At 42.9% G+C, this 14096-nt stretch overlaps 1 protein-coding gene across 1 annotated transcript in view; it reads left to right on the top strand.

Annotated features, from left to right (window-relative positions):
• The window catches only part of POC1A (POC1 centriolar protein A), a 1972436-nt gene that overhangs the window by 348411 nt on the left and 1609929 nt on the right, over positions 1-14096 (top strand). Inside the window, exon 4 of the mRNA XM_044078845.1 lies at positions 4607-4786. Coding sequence (XP_043934780.1) covers positions 4607-4786 — 180 coding nt within the window. The remainder of the gene's footprint in view (positions 1-4606; positions 4787-14096) is intronic.

The raw sequence follows: 14096 nt of genomic DNA, 5'->3' as shown, positions 1-14096 counted from the left end.
AGTATGGCAGTCTTGCTTGAGTCATCTTACCTTGTTGTACCAGTAAACAGTATGGCAGTCTTGCTTGAGTCATCTTACCTTGTTGTACCAGTAAACAGTATGGCAGTCTTGCTTGAGTCATCTTACCTTGTTGTACCAGTAAACAGTATGGCAGTCTTGCTTGAGTCATCTTACCTTGTTGTACCAGATAAACAGTATGGCAGTCTTGCTTGAGTCATCTTACCTTGTTGTACCAGTAAACAGTATGGCAGTCTTGCTTGAGTCATCTTACCTTGTTGTACCAGATAAACAGTATGGCAGTCTTGCTTGAGTCATCTTACCTTGTTGTACCAGTAAACAGTATGGCAGTCTTGCTTGAGTCATCTTACCTTGTTGTACCAGATAAACAGTATGGCAGTCTTGCTTGAGTCATCTTACCTTGTTGTACCAGTAAACAGTATGGCAGTCTTGCTTGAGTCATCTTACCTTGTTGTACCAGTAGACAGTATGGCAGTCTTGCTTGAGTCATCTTACCTTGTTGTACCAGTAAACAGTTTGGCAGTCTTGCTTGAGTCATCTTACCTTGTTGTACCAGTAAACAGTATGGCAGTGAGCAGCATGCAAAGATCAAGAGCTCAGAGTCTCGGGATGAGACAGGATGGTCTAACGTCATAGTAAAACAAGATGAGCGCATCCATACAGTGGATGATGATGAAGAGCAGAATGCCGATGACTCAGCAGCAGTTCTTTGTGGGAAGAGCAGTAAACCACTGACAAAACTGACCACAGCAGTCCTGGAAGCCAAAGCCGTACACTACCTGAGACTAGTACATTGTGAGTACTATAAAATAAAAGTTTTGGTGGGACCTGGAGAGCTCAGGTATCGTTTTAGGAGTACTGAAATACTTAGAGTTACAATTCTTAACTGCCTACCCTCTCATGAACCTGTGGAGGGTCTAGGAATTGGAAGCAATGGGATGAAGTGGATGTGCATCTGCCTCAGCTGCGTATGGTTGCTTTTAAATAACATGAAGTGATGTGATGTCAGCAAGGTGAGCATCATACCACTAGGATGACAAAAGAAGTTACTGAAGTTAGTATCTGAGAAAACAATGTTGCTGATGATTTAGTTAGTTAATTTAATTTTGTTTCATTTAATAACTAGGTGCGTGAGTTGGTGCAAGGGAAGACCTCTCATTCATAACCTTGAATTTGCTCCCCTGTCAATCCTACCTCATGGGCTAATCCTAATCCTATCTCTGCCCCTCCCCTAACGTCAAACCCTTCCCCCAACAGTACCACTGTCCAGACAAACTATATCTGATGCTAGTGTTAGTTTTTTTTAATGTTTTTTTAAACTTATTGCAAAAGGATACTGGTTGTTTTTCCTTTTCAATTAGTTTAATGTGGGGTGTGGGTGGTTTGTGTTTTTTGGTATTGTGAGTTCAGGGATTTTGGTTGTCTGTAAGATTTGTGTGCGTGTGTGTGTGTATATGGGTATACTTTCATTAATCAAATTTATACTTACCTGAATTTGGAAAACGCAAGACTACTTCACTGAAACCTTATTGCGAATCAACAGATCACTGGTATTTTTTCTAAGGGAAACAAACCACTTGGCCACCAGGGTGAACTTTGCCCTTTTCCCCAGTGTAGTGTAATCTTGAAGTTAGTATATTTAGTTGGTGTGGGTGGCAAAGCCCTCCACTTTAATGAGTTTAATTTGTCAGGTGTTTTTTTTTTTTTTTTTGCTTCTCCCAGGTGGTCAAGTGGTTCATTTCTCTTAGAAAAACTATCGGTGAGCCATTGCTTCATAATAATAAGGTTTTGGTGAAGGATACAAGTGTAAATTTCATTAGTGAAAGTAGACACGTGTGTGTGTGTGTGTGTGTGTGTGTGTGTGTGTGTGTGTGTGTGTGTGTGTTTGTGTGTGTATATATATATATATATATATATAGACATTATTTTGCAGTGAATGGCTGAAATACCAAACACCGATGCCTTAATGTCACCAATTCAAGACTGCACAGTCCCCAAGGTAAGGGTATATTCCCCTACCCCAGAGACTGTTGATTTCCCACACCTGTCAACCATCTGTTCTGGTGACCAATGTGTGTTAATAAAACAGATGTTAACCTTTGAAGGTTTTACTTAAAAGTATGTCATATATGAGTGTTGTGCATTTTATCGACCATCGTTTTGGCCAACAGCCAGAAGTGTAGGATTGTTTGTGCAAACTTCTAGTATATACAATGGGCATTACTTCAAATGTTTGCTTTGCTGAAAAGGGCAAGTAGAATATATACTGTGTGTGTGTGTGTGTGAATTTTTGTGTGGGTTAGGTTTAGATTGTGTATTTGTGCAGTTCGTGTTTAGAGTCAGGGTTAGGTTAGGGAGCAGGTCACAGTGTGTGTGGTTAGTGTCTGAGCTGTGTTGTTTGGTGGTAGTGTTATGGGAAGGGCATTTTTAAGTTAAGATGCATGTTAGGGTTGGGGTTAGCACGTATTATTAAGATAGAGCAGGGTGATAAAGGGACCCTATTTCTGTTGCATGTGCTGATGATCAGTTAGTACCCAAAAGTTCATGACCATATGTCTGTTTCTGTTTGCAGAACTTTCATTTGGTCTTTGTGAATTTTCTCTTGCATTTGTAATTCCTTTAATTTGTTCATTATGGACATCTGTTATTTGTTTTTCTGCTCTTGCCAGCCATGACTTTGTCTCATCATCAAATGCAGAGTTTGCTGTTAGCCTTTCAGTAATTTCATACTCGTCACTAAATTTTCTTATTTATATCCAAAACTTAGCTGCTGATGAGGTTTTCTGAGGTGGATACTAGAGCATCTGTTTTTGGTATTTTAATGGGGTCACAAGTTTATGTGCACTGTCTTTAAATAAATATTTTTCATTTGTTTTCGATGTTGTTTGGATGTACTCCACCTGACTTTTTTTCAGTTATCTGGGTTGCTGGTTTTGTCGAACTTTGAGCACAAGTCTTTTGAATCTGGTGGGCTGTCTACTTCCATGAAAACATAGGAGTCCATCAAATAAGGTTTCTTTATTTTTCATGTTTTAGCAACAGTTTCTATGTCATTTTCAGCCAGGGGAATTTAAAGAGCAGACTTCCTTTAGTGAAGATACAAAGCCATTGCTTGACTGTAAAAAATGTTATCTACATCAGATAAACTTTCATTCCCTGTTTGTACCATCATTTCAAAGTTGTCATGCTGAATTAGTTTGTTCTGGATCTCAGCTCAATTTTTAATTTTGTTGAACACTGAGCACCTTCAAACCTTTACCTCAGCTCCCTAGAGACCCATGCATTCCTTGAAAGGGTGAGAAGTGACTTTATTCCATGTCCAAAGCAAGAACCCATTGGCCTATCCATTCCCTGATTAGGGCAAGAGTCCACTGGTCTGTTTGTCCATAGAGGATGCAGGAGCAGGAAGTTTGGCATCAAACTGTGTTAGGCTGTGGGGTTTAAGGCCTGCCTATCTCCTTCCAGTGACAGCTGTAACCTTTACAGTAGCTGCTTCCTGGGGAGATGCATGCGTGCATCATATAAACATGCCAGTCTTACTGACCTTGCGCATTGGAGAGGCACTTCGTTCCTGCTAGTGCCACATACCACACCCCTCCTAATTCCAGTTGGGGGTCAGCTTTGCAGTGGACTGGACAGCCCCCCCACATGTTTTTCCCAGCCTGCTGTGCTACTAATCCAGCACAGGTCATCTCCGGCATCGGCAGGGCTTTGGCTCTCATTGAGACAGAGGTATTGATACTCCTTAACAACTTCACACGAGATATAGGAGAAGTAGGCAGAAGAGTCAGACAAAAAGAGTTTGTACTGCACAAAACCTTTACGTCTACGGGAAAATCACCCCATTCTCTGTAATCATCTTTGAAGATGATGGAGACATTATAGTCTCCTGTAGTGCAATTCATCTGTGACATGTCTAATGTGTAATATGGGCTTCAACCACAAGACATTCCTCCTCTTCCTTAATTAGTTCCTTTATTAAATGGCATCTGATCTGGGGAGTAGCCTGGCCCGTCCCATTTTTAAAGAAGGATCATTGTTTCTTCATGTTAAGTCCTATTGCAGTGAGTAACCTCAATATGTTGTGAGGAGTCTGACAACTAGTGGCTCCACAAAGTGACCTCAGTATGTTGTGATCAGTCAGGCAATTAGTGGACACACCATCACGCTGGTAGCGTTCTTTATATTGTAAATAGTTACAAGTGAAACTGTTTCTTTTAAAAGCTGTAACTGTTACATTTTTTACAGGCAGTGTATGACATGTCTTTATATTTGTAAATGGTTACAAGTGAAACTGTTTCTTTTGAAAACTGTAACCATTACATTTTTACAGGCCATGTGATGTAGCTTCAGTCAGTCATGTAACTTGCTGCTCAGTTTCATAATTTCCAGCATAACTGGAATTGCTCACAGTAATACTGAAACACTGTACCAGTCTGTAATTGTGGTGGTTTAAAAAAATGTACTCTTTTTCAGAAGATACAGGACCTACATTTGAGACATATTAAGTGTAAGAGGGAAACAAAACTATTTTTGGAGACTAATGACATACCACTTTTATAAAAAGTGTACATGTTACCTTTTTCAGGAAAGGTGAATCAACAGTGTTCAAAGCTCACACAGGGACAGTCCGAAGCGTCCACTTCTCCAGTGATGGCCAGTCTCTTGTAACAGCCTCTGATGACAAAACAGTTAAAGTATGGACAGTCCACAGACAGAAATTTCTCTTCTCGCTAAACCAGCATATTAACTGGGTGCGTTGTGCAAAGTAAGTGTATGTTACATAAGAAAGTTTTTAGTCTTGCTAAAAGGTGTGGTTGTGGCTGCTTTAATAGCAGATGTCTAGTATGAATAACCAAAACACTGTAACCTGGGTATTGACCTTCCATTCTCACAGCCTTACACCATGTGTGGTTCACTGTGTCTTTAAGTAATTGATTTTCACTTAAGCAAGTGTTATCCCAAAAGTACAATCTGCAGAGAGCATTTCTCTTGGACATCCCTTTGTTCTTCTTTCTGATCAATAACTTGACAGCAGTAAGTGGAGAACCTAGCTCATCTGGACTTGGACTTTTAGTGGGGGAGGAGTTATGAACCTCTACAGAACTGACTTGTTTTACTGTTATCGAGGGTTGTTTTTCCAGTTTGTTTTTTATCTTTTGCCAGTAGATATGTAGTCAGGAATACTTTAAATTCAACATTGATGCCTTTGTTTGCCTTTACCCTTTTTAATTAGTTTAGCTCTCCAGTGTTCTCCCAGGTGTGGTTGCTTTGGTAGCAATTGTCAGGACCTTTTTCTTTGTCCACAGTTAACCTAGAGCAGTCAGCACACCTATTCCTGGACAAAAAACACAGCCTGTGCAATTAGCAGACTGCTAAGTTGAACTCCACACCAGCGGTGCTCATCTCATCATCAGCACTTCTTTTTCTGTGGTTCATTTTTATTTAAGTACACTTCATGTCTTTCCATAACACTGCTGCAGTATTCATAACAGTAGGAATGCCCCGCCAAGGGTGGCCTGATGTCCAGCCAGCGTGCCAAAGCCTTTAGGTTGCTTTAAGGTGTGCCATACTTCACACTCATGCCCTTCGTGTAATGTAGGGCATAAAGGTGACGTCCGGATTTACCATCCTCAGAACTTCTTTGACGCCAGTCCGAACGCCATCTTTGATCATCTGCCTGATTGCCTGAGTCGTTGCTGGTAAACCAAGCCATTCAGATAAGTGCCCTTTTGGTGGTGGGGGGGGGGTTTGCTTATCTTCTTTTTGCTTTTGCATTGTTGTGGGGTTTCATGTTATCCAGAAAGGGTAAATGCCAGTGTGGGAGACAGATTTCCCATAAAGACCTTCATGAGCAGTGCTTGTTTTGTTTAGGTGCTTCTCACAATCATATGTCCTGTACTATTTGTCAGGCTTTTGTATTCAAAGACCTTGTGTAGTTATCTTTCATTCCTTGCTACTTATCTTAAAAACCAGCATCTAAAACTTTTAGCGAAAGTCATTATGGAGGGTACTTTCCAGCCTGAGTTTCAGCCGTCTTTGAAGAAGAAGGCCAAAATGTCAGGTTGGATTCTTCAGCTGTGCCTCCTACATTGGATGCATCTCTTGAGGCTGATGAAAGTCCTGACGTTTGCCCAGTTCCTGGGTTGAATTTTTCTGCCATGACCATTTCAGTGGCTGGTATATCTGAGGCCTTGCTGACATCCATTTCGGATGTTCAGAGGGAACCGTGGTTGATTATCACTGAACAGCCTACGGGGGAGATTCCTCAGGTACTCGTGAAAGAAGTCCCAACTATGATTATTGAGTGTAGGCCGACATCGGAGCCTTCTATATTTCATAAGGTGGATGTCCTCTTAAAAAAGAAGCAAAAGGCAAAACATGTTTCTTCTGCTCCTAAGTTCCCTGAAAGTGAATGTCAGAATCTCACACAGGGCTTCTTTAAGGCTGTTATGGCCTTGAAGCCTCCTTAGGGGGTCTCTGTCCCAGCTCCTCCTTGGTCCTCTTCCCTTCTCAAGAGATCTAGGGATCAGGATTCCTCTGAAGAAGATGAGGATTCAGATGAAGAATCCTTGGTCTATTCTACCCAGATTCCTCCTCCTCTGGATTATAGTTCTGAGGAAGAGTTGTCTACTAGTCGTGAATCTCCTTTTGAGGAGATTTCCTTTGGGGATACTGTTGCCATGATGATGGAATTCTTTAAATGGGATTGTTCCCAAGTGTATGAAGTCCAGAGATATTATGAGCTCCTTCAAATGGAGTCTCCTAGACCTTCTGCTCTTCCTCCTGTTTTGGCTGCTTTGCTGGATGCTTTCTCTTCTGCTTCTCAGGCCCCAGACTCACGCAGCCCCTTGCTCCTAAGAAGCCAGACTGGTTTTATAAAATGCCTGATGACTGAAAATTCCTTTGCAGGTGTCCATCTGCTGACCCTTTGGTGGTCTCTGTGGCATCCAACAAGTCTTCTAAATTACTGCCCTCGACTACATTTCTTTTTTTGATAATGACAGCAGGACTATGGAAAATCTGGGTAAAAAGGTTTATACCTCAGCCACCCTAACCTTTCGGGCTGTTAATTATCAGACTCATACGACCAGATATGTTATGGCTTTCCTTTCTCAGGCTTGTCATGTTATTTCTGACCTTACTAATTCTAAGGGTAAGACTTCTGCCTTGTCTCTGTTAGGGGCTTCTTCTCAGGTGGCTTGCCATTCCATTAAATGTAGTTATGATGCAGCAGATGCTTCCTGTAGGGCTGCAGCTTCTGGCTCTGTGTTAAGGAGATATTCCTGGCTATGGCTTCAACCTCTGCCTGATGTTAAGGCTAAGTTGATGGATGCTCACCCGGACAACAGATGTTTGTTTGGTGCTACTGCAGCTGATTTGTTCAAGTCCCTGCAGGAGAAAGGTCCTCCTCCTAAAGGTAAAAAAGGTGGTAGGGGGGGCTAAATCTAATCTGACTATTCCTGCTCAGAAGCCCTCCTTTCGTGGTAAACAGGTGCTGTCCGACTACCCGATTCTTAGCCACATTCTTTTTTCTGTTCGTCTTTCTGTATCTCTTCTGTCTGGTTAAGCATAACTCCGGATTCCTGGGGTCTTTCCATTATTCACCAAAAGGGTATTTCATGGTTTGGAAGTCTCCCTCCCCCTCCCTCATGGGCATTCCTCAGCCACCTCCGGAACAGTTTATCTTTTTTCCAGAGGTGCTTTAGGATATTTTGACTCTGGGAACTATTCAAGAGGTAACAGCTGCTGAAAGGGGAAAGAGTTTTTATTCCAGAATGTTTTTGGTCACCAAGAAAGAGGGCACTTGGAGATCCATTCTGGATCTTTCTCACATGAATACTTTTCTGAAGGTTCTTTCCTTTTGAATGTTTATCCCTTCAGACTTTTCTGGATTCTCTGGATCTCAAGGATACTTACTTCCATGTCCCTATTCAGTCCCTTTTCTGGAAGTGTTTACATTTCTCTGTTGCTTCCTGGCATTTTCAGTTCTTTGCTTTGCCGTTTGGCCTCTCTACTGCCCCAAGGGTATTCACCAAATGCCTAGCTCCTGGGATTGCTTTTTGCAGGGGCATCCTCTTCCAAGATCCTTTTACAAAATCTTCATTTGGGTATTTCCCTTTTGCAAACCCTGAGGTTCACAATAAACTTAAAAAAGGCTTTTCTAAATCCTTCTCAAGACCATGTTTTGCTGGGGTGCAAGATCCAGACGGTACCTATGTGGTATCTCTGCCTTCTGCCAAGGTCTTGACACTAATTTTCATGTTTCAAAATCTTCCTCTGGCCTCTGTCACATCCATTGAGTTTCTGAGCACTCTGGGATTCGTGGCATCCACCATCATTATGCTTCCGCTGGCTAAAGTCCACATGAGAAAGTTTCAGTGGTTTCTGAAGTCAGTTTGGTTTTAGCATGCACATCCCCTCCACTTTGTAGTTCCTCTTCTACGTTGTCTAAAGAAGGAACTTCACTGGTGGATTCAGCAGTTGTCTGTAAACACAGGGCTGTTCTTTCATCCCCCTCTTCCCTCTCAGGAGCTGTTCACAGACACCTTAGATGTGGAATGAGCAGCAGCTTTTGGCTCCCTAAAGGTGCAGGGGGTGTGGTTGCCTTTTAACCAGAAAGAGCACATCAGTATCAGAGATGAGAGCTCTTCTGCAGGTGCTTCAGGCTTTTCATCCTCTTTTCTCACCAGGACCTCTCAAGGTATTTACAGACATCTCAGTGATGTGGTATTGGGTGGCACAGTGTACAGCAGTTAATGTTGGCACCTCACAGCAAGAGGTTCTTTGGTTCGATTCATGGCTGGGGTGCCTTCTGTGCGGAGTCTACATGTCCTCCCTGCATTTGTGTGAGTTTTCTCCTGGTACTCCGGTTTCCTCCCATATTCCAAAGACATGTGTCTGGAGTGTTTCTCCCTGGGCATCCACTGAAAATAGGCTCTGTCCTAATCAGACTTTACCGGTCAACAAATGTTAAATAAATAAAATATGGTATGTAAACAAACAGGGGGGAACAAGATCTTATCTTCTTTGCCAGTTGGCACTCCTGACGTGGGATCTGGCTGTCTAGTATCAAGTGACTGTTCAGGCAGTTTACATTCTCTTGGGTCAAAATGTTGTGGCAGACACACTGAGAAGGTCCTTAACTCAATCGCATGAATGGATGCTTAACAGGGATGTGTTTCTGGACATTGTCCACCAGTGGGGTAGCCATCAAATCTATTTGCCTCCCCTATGAACAGACAACTTCCTCCCTTTTGTTCCATAGTCCCGGGTCCTGTGGTTTGGAAGGTGGGCGCCCTCTCTTTTTCTTGAAAGGGGATGCTTTCCCTCCTCTTCCCCTCATTCCAAAAGTCCTGCTCAAAATTCAGCAGGATACTCCCAAAACCTTGTTGGTGACTTTTGGCCAAGACAGCACTGGCTAAATGCAGATGAAGAGGTAACCAATGGCAATCTTCACAAGTTACCTTACAGGGTGGACCAACTCACAAAAGGCAAGGGCTCTCTCATCCATCCCCACTTGTCCACTTTTCAGCTGACACTGAGGGGATAGGATTTGGTTCCACAGACACCTTTTTTTCTGAGGACATGCTTAGGATCCTGCAGGAGGCCAGGAGACCCACTACTAGGACGTCCTATTTATCCAGATGGAAGAGGTTTTCTGTTTGGTGTTTTTCTCGTAACCTGGATCCACTTCCTGTGGATGTTCCTTTGGTTCTCTGCTATGTGTGTGAATTGTTCAGTGCTGGTTTGGCCTTGTCTTCTGTTAAGGCCCACTTATCAGTTGTCTCTGCTTCTCTGCCTTTTTCTGATGCTTTGGCTTCTAGATTTAAAGCTAAACAATTTCTTAAAGGCATACTTCATATTAGGCCTCCTAAGAAGCCTGTTCCTCATCCCTGAGATCTGAATTTTGTTTTGGAAAAATTGATTCAGGCTCCTATTGAGCCTACTGCTTCAGCTTCCTTGCAACATTGTGCTTGGAAGACTGTAGATTTGTTGGCCCTTCTGCTAGATGTGTGTCTGAGCTTCAAACCCTTATGGCTTGTCCTCCTTTTTTGGTGTTTCATAAGGACAGAGTGTCCTTGCGTACTAATCCTACTTTTATGCTCAATGTGGCTAAAGAGTTGACTCTTAATCAGTCTATTTCCCACTTTGTTCCCCTTTCTGAAATTTGCCAGTGAGAGGGTGCTGAACACAATGGATATGCATAGACAGCTCAGGTTTTATTTGGATAAGACTATTATGAAATCTGATCAGCTGTTTGCTTCTTTTCATCCTAGGTACCAAGGATTAGTGGTTTGCAAGCAAACTATTTCTCTTTGGATCTCAAACGCTATTTCCTTTTGTTATTCTTTTCATAATAAGGGCCTTCCTTTTCCTATTGAGGCTCATTCAACTAGGTCTGTAGCTTCTTCTGGTGCTTTTTTCAAGGGTTTGGATACTAATTTTATTCTTGAGGCACCTACCTGGACTTCTGTGCGTACATTTACCAAGTAATCCAAGTTGGATGGAATCTCGGTGCTAGAGCTGGTTTTGGTATGGCCATTCTTCATGGTTTCCTAGAGTGCTCGGGGTCTATAAAACGAGATCAAAAAGACCAGAGAGTGAATGGCTTAAACATCAAAAGTGCCGTAACTTAAAGTCGCTCTTGTGGGTGGCTGCGTCCTCACACCCCCCGCGAATTATATATACCAACTGCAAGGTTGCACTACAGTGAGGAAAGGGCAACTTTTCCAATGTTCACTGTACCACAATCTCACATAGATGAATGGCATTTCCTATGTTAAAGCCGTCCGATCTCCAGCCTGTTCGATTTCATGATAGGAACCCGAGGACTCTGCTAGTCCTTCCCCCTCCCAAGTTTCTTCATAAGCTTTGGCACTCTCCCTACTCTTATGAATACTGCAACAGTGATATTGAAAGACATAGTACAGTTGTGTAAAAGCTTACTAAAATGGCAGACGTCCTTCTCTTCACTGTCGCAGTGTTCACTCCCTCCGTTCGCACCCGTCCATTTGTCTTCTGGATGTACTAATTACCCCTCTTTCCCTTGGACTGCTAGAGGTCTCAGTTCTGAGGATGGTACGTCCTTATATTATGTGAAGATCATAAGTGTGACTTACGGCGTACCTTAAAGCAACCTAAAGGCTTAGATATACTGGCTAGACATCAGGCTGCCCTTGCCAGGAGATCCCTACTGTTATGAATACTGCAACAATGAAGAGAAGGACATCTACCATTATGGTCAGATTTTACACAACTGTACTTTATAATGATGCTGTTTCAGCCTAAGTAGTACAGTTTGTGTTGAATCTGCATTTTGTCTCATGGGATCAGCTTGCTGGTGTATTCTTGAAATGCCTAGTACTGAGGCCTGTCTGCTGCTGTCTTTTCAGTTATCCCATTTAGATGAGAATTAAGGACGACAGTTCTGTCAACTTATTATACTATGGGATGGACATTGTTGCTTATGTCCCCTACCATTTTCCCCAAAAGGAGATCTCTACATAGTAATATGCTCAAAGCGGTACATTTGAGATGTCTGGCAGAGATATGCCTTCATAATGTTAAGGTATTATCACCCTACCTGCATTCACCCTCCCCTTGACTTATTTGTTGCAATTCACAATGTACTCTTGGTTTTTGCTGGGATGAGTTCTGGGCACCCCCCATCCCAACACGATAAACAGACTAAGCCTGACTACCCTATCAGTGCTGTGTTACTGTTCCGATTTGGGTCAGCAGCACCAAGGAGGGGGGTGTCCCTCTACAGTGGCAGGCTGGCAGCTAGAGTGGTACATTGATGGAATGTACTTGTCCAGCACTCTGCTTCTTCTTTGTCCTGGGATCAGTCAGATCAGTCCCACATTGGGAAACTGGCAGAAGGAGACTTCTTTCGGCTGCTCCCATCAGGGGTCGCCACAGTGGATCAAATGTTTCCATTTCTTCCTGTCCTCTGCATCTTGCTCTGTCACACCAACCACCTGCATGTCCTCTCTCACCACATCCATAAACCTTATCTTAGGCCTTCCTCTTCTCCTGTTACCTGGCAGCTTCATCCTTAGCATCTTTTTCCCAATATACTCTGCATCCCTCCTCAGCACATGTCCAAACCAACGTAATCGTGCCTCTCTGACTTTGTCTCTAAACCTTCCAACCTGGGCTGACCCTCTAATATACGTATTCCTAATCCTGTCCATCCTCGTCACACCCAGTGCAAATCTTAACATCTTCAACTCTGACACATCAAGCTCTGACTCCTGCCTTTTTGTCAATGCCACTGTCACCAACCTATATAACATAACTGGTCTCACTACCCTCTTGTAGACCTTCCCTTTCACTCTCACTGGTACTCGTCTGTCACAAATCACTCCTGACACTCTTCCCCACCCATTCCACCCTGCCTGTACTCTCTTCTTCACCTCTCTTCCACACTCACCGTTACTCTGAACTGTTGATCCCAAGTACTTAAACTCATCCACCTTTGCCAACTCTACTGCCTGCATCCTCACCATTCTTCTATCCTCCCTCTCATTCACATGCATATATTCTGTCTTAGTCCTACTGACCTTCATTCCTCTCCTCTCTAGAGCATATCTCCACCTCTCCAGGGTCTCCTCCACCTGTTCCCTACTCTCACTACAGATCACAATGTCATCTGCAAACATCATAGTTCACAGGGACTCCTGTCTGATCTCGTCTGTCAACCTGTCCATCACCATTGCAAATAAAAAAGGGCCCAGAGCTGATCCTTGATGTAATCCCACCTCCACCTTAAATGCATCCGTCACTCCCACCGCAGACCTCACTGCTGTCACACTACCCTTGTACATATCCTGTACCACTCTTACATACTTCTCTGACACTCCCGACTTCCTCATACAATACCACAACTCCTCTCTAGGCACCCTGTCATATGCTTTCTCTAAGTCCAGAAAGACACAATGCAACTCCTTCGGACCTTCTCTGTACTTCTCCATCAACACTCTCAGAGCAAACATCGCATCTGTAGTGCTCTTTCCTGGCATACAACCATACTGCTGATCACTAATCATCACCTCCCTTCTTAACCTAGCTTCCACTACTCTTTCCAACTTCATGCTATGACTGATCAATTGAATCCCTCTGTAGTTACTACAGCTCTGCACATCACCCTTATTCTTAAAATCCAGTACCAAAACACTTTTTCTCCATTCCTCAGGCATCCTCTCACTTTCCAAGATTTCATTTAACAATCTGGTTAAAAACTCTATTGCCATTTCACCTAAACACCTCCATGCTTCCAAAGGTATGTCATCTGGGCCAATAGCCTTTCCATTCTTCATCCTCTTCATATCTATCCTTACTTCCTCCTTGCTAATCCACTGCACTTCATGATTCACTATCCACACACCATCCAACCTTCTCTCCCTCTCATTCTCTTCATTCATCAGCCCCTCAAAGTACTCTTTCCATTTAATCCTCGCTTGAGAGTATGTTTCCCTCATTATCCTTTACCACCCTTATCTGCTGCACATCTTTACTAGCTCAGTCCCTCTGTCTAGCCAATCGGTACAGGTACTTTTCTCCCTCCTTAGTGTCCAACCTTTCATACAACTCTTCATATTGCCTCATCCTTAGCCTTTGCCACCTCTCTCTTTGCCATGCACCTCATCTCCTTATACTCCTGTCTACTTTCTTCATCTCTTTGACAATCCCACTTCTTCTTCTCCATCCTCTTTCTCTGCATACACTCCTGTACTTCTTCATTCCACCACCAGGTCTCCTTGTCCTCCTTCCTCTTTCCAGATGTCACACCAAGCACCTTTCTAGCCATCTCTCTTACTAGCTCTGCTGTAGTTACCCAGCTATTCGGTAACTCTTCACTGGCAGAAGGAGTGAATTGTTAAAAACCAAACCTGTCATAAAGAAGTAAAAATATAATTTCAGACAAATGCAGCAATTCTAAAGATCTCTGCCATGATAGCTTCACCTGTAGGTAAGCAGAAAACTGATCAGCTTAGGTTTGAAACAGTGGCATGCAACTAGAATCTTGTGACATTATAAAGTATAATAAATTATAACTCATTGAAAAGTCC

This window comes from Protopterus annectens, chromosome 7.part1 (genome assembly GCF_019279795.1).
Source record: "Protopterus annectens isolate FY-2018-M chromosome 7.part1, PAN1.0, whole genome shotgun sequence".
Taxonomy (NCBI): domain Eukaryota; kingdom Metazoa; phylum Chordata; order Ceratodontiformes; family Protopteridae; genus Protopterus; species Protopterus annectens.
Note: the sequence above shows the minus strand (reverse complement) of the source record. Positions and strands in the feature narration are given on the sequence as shown.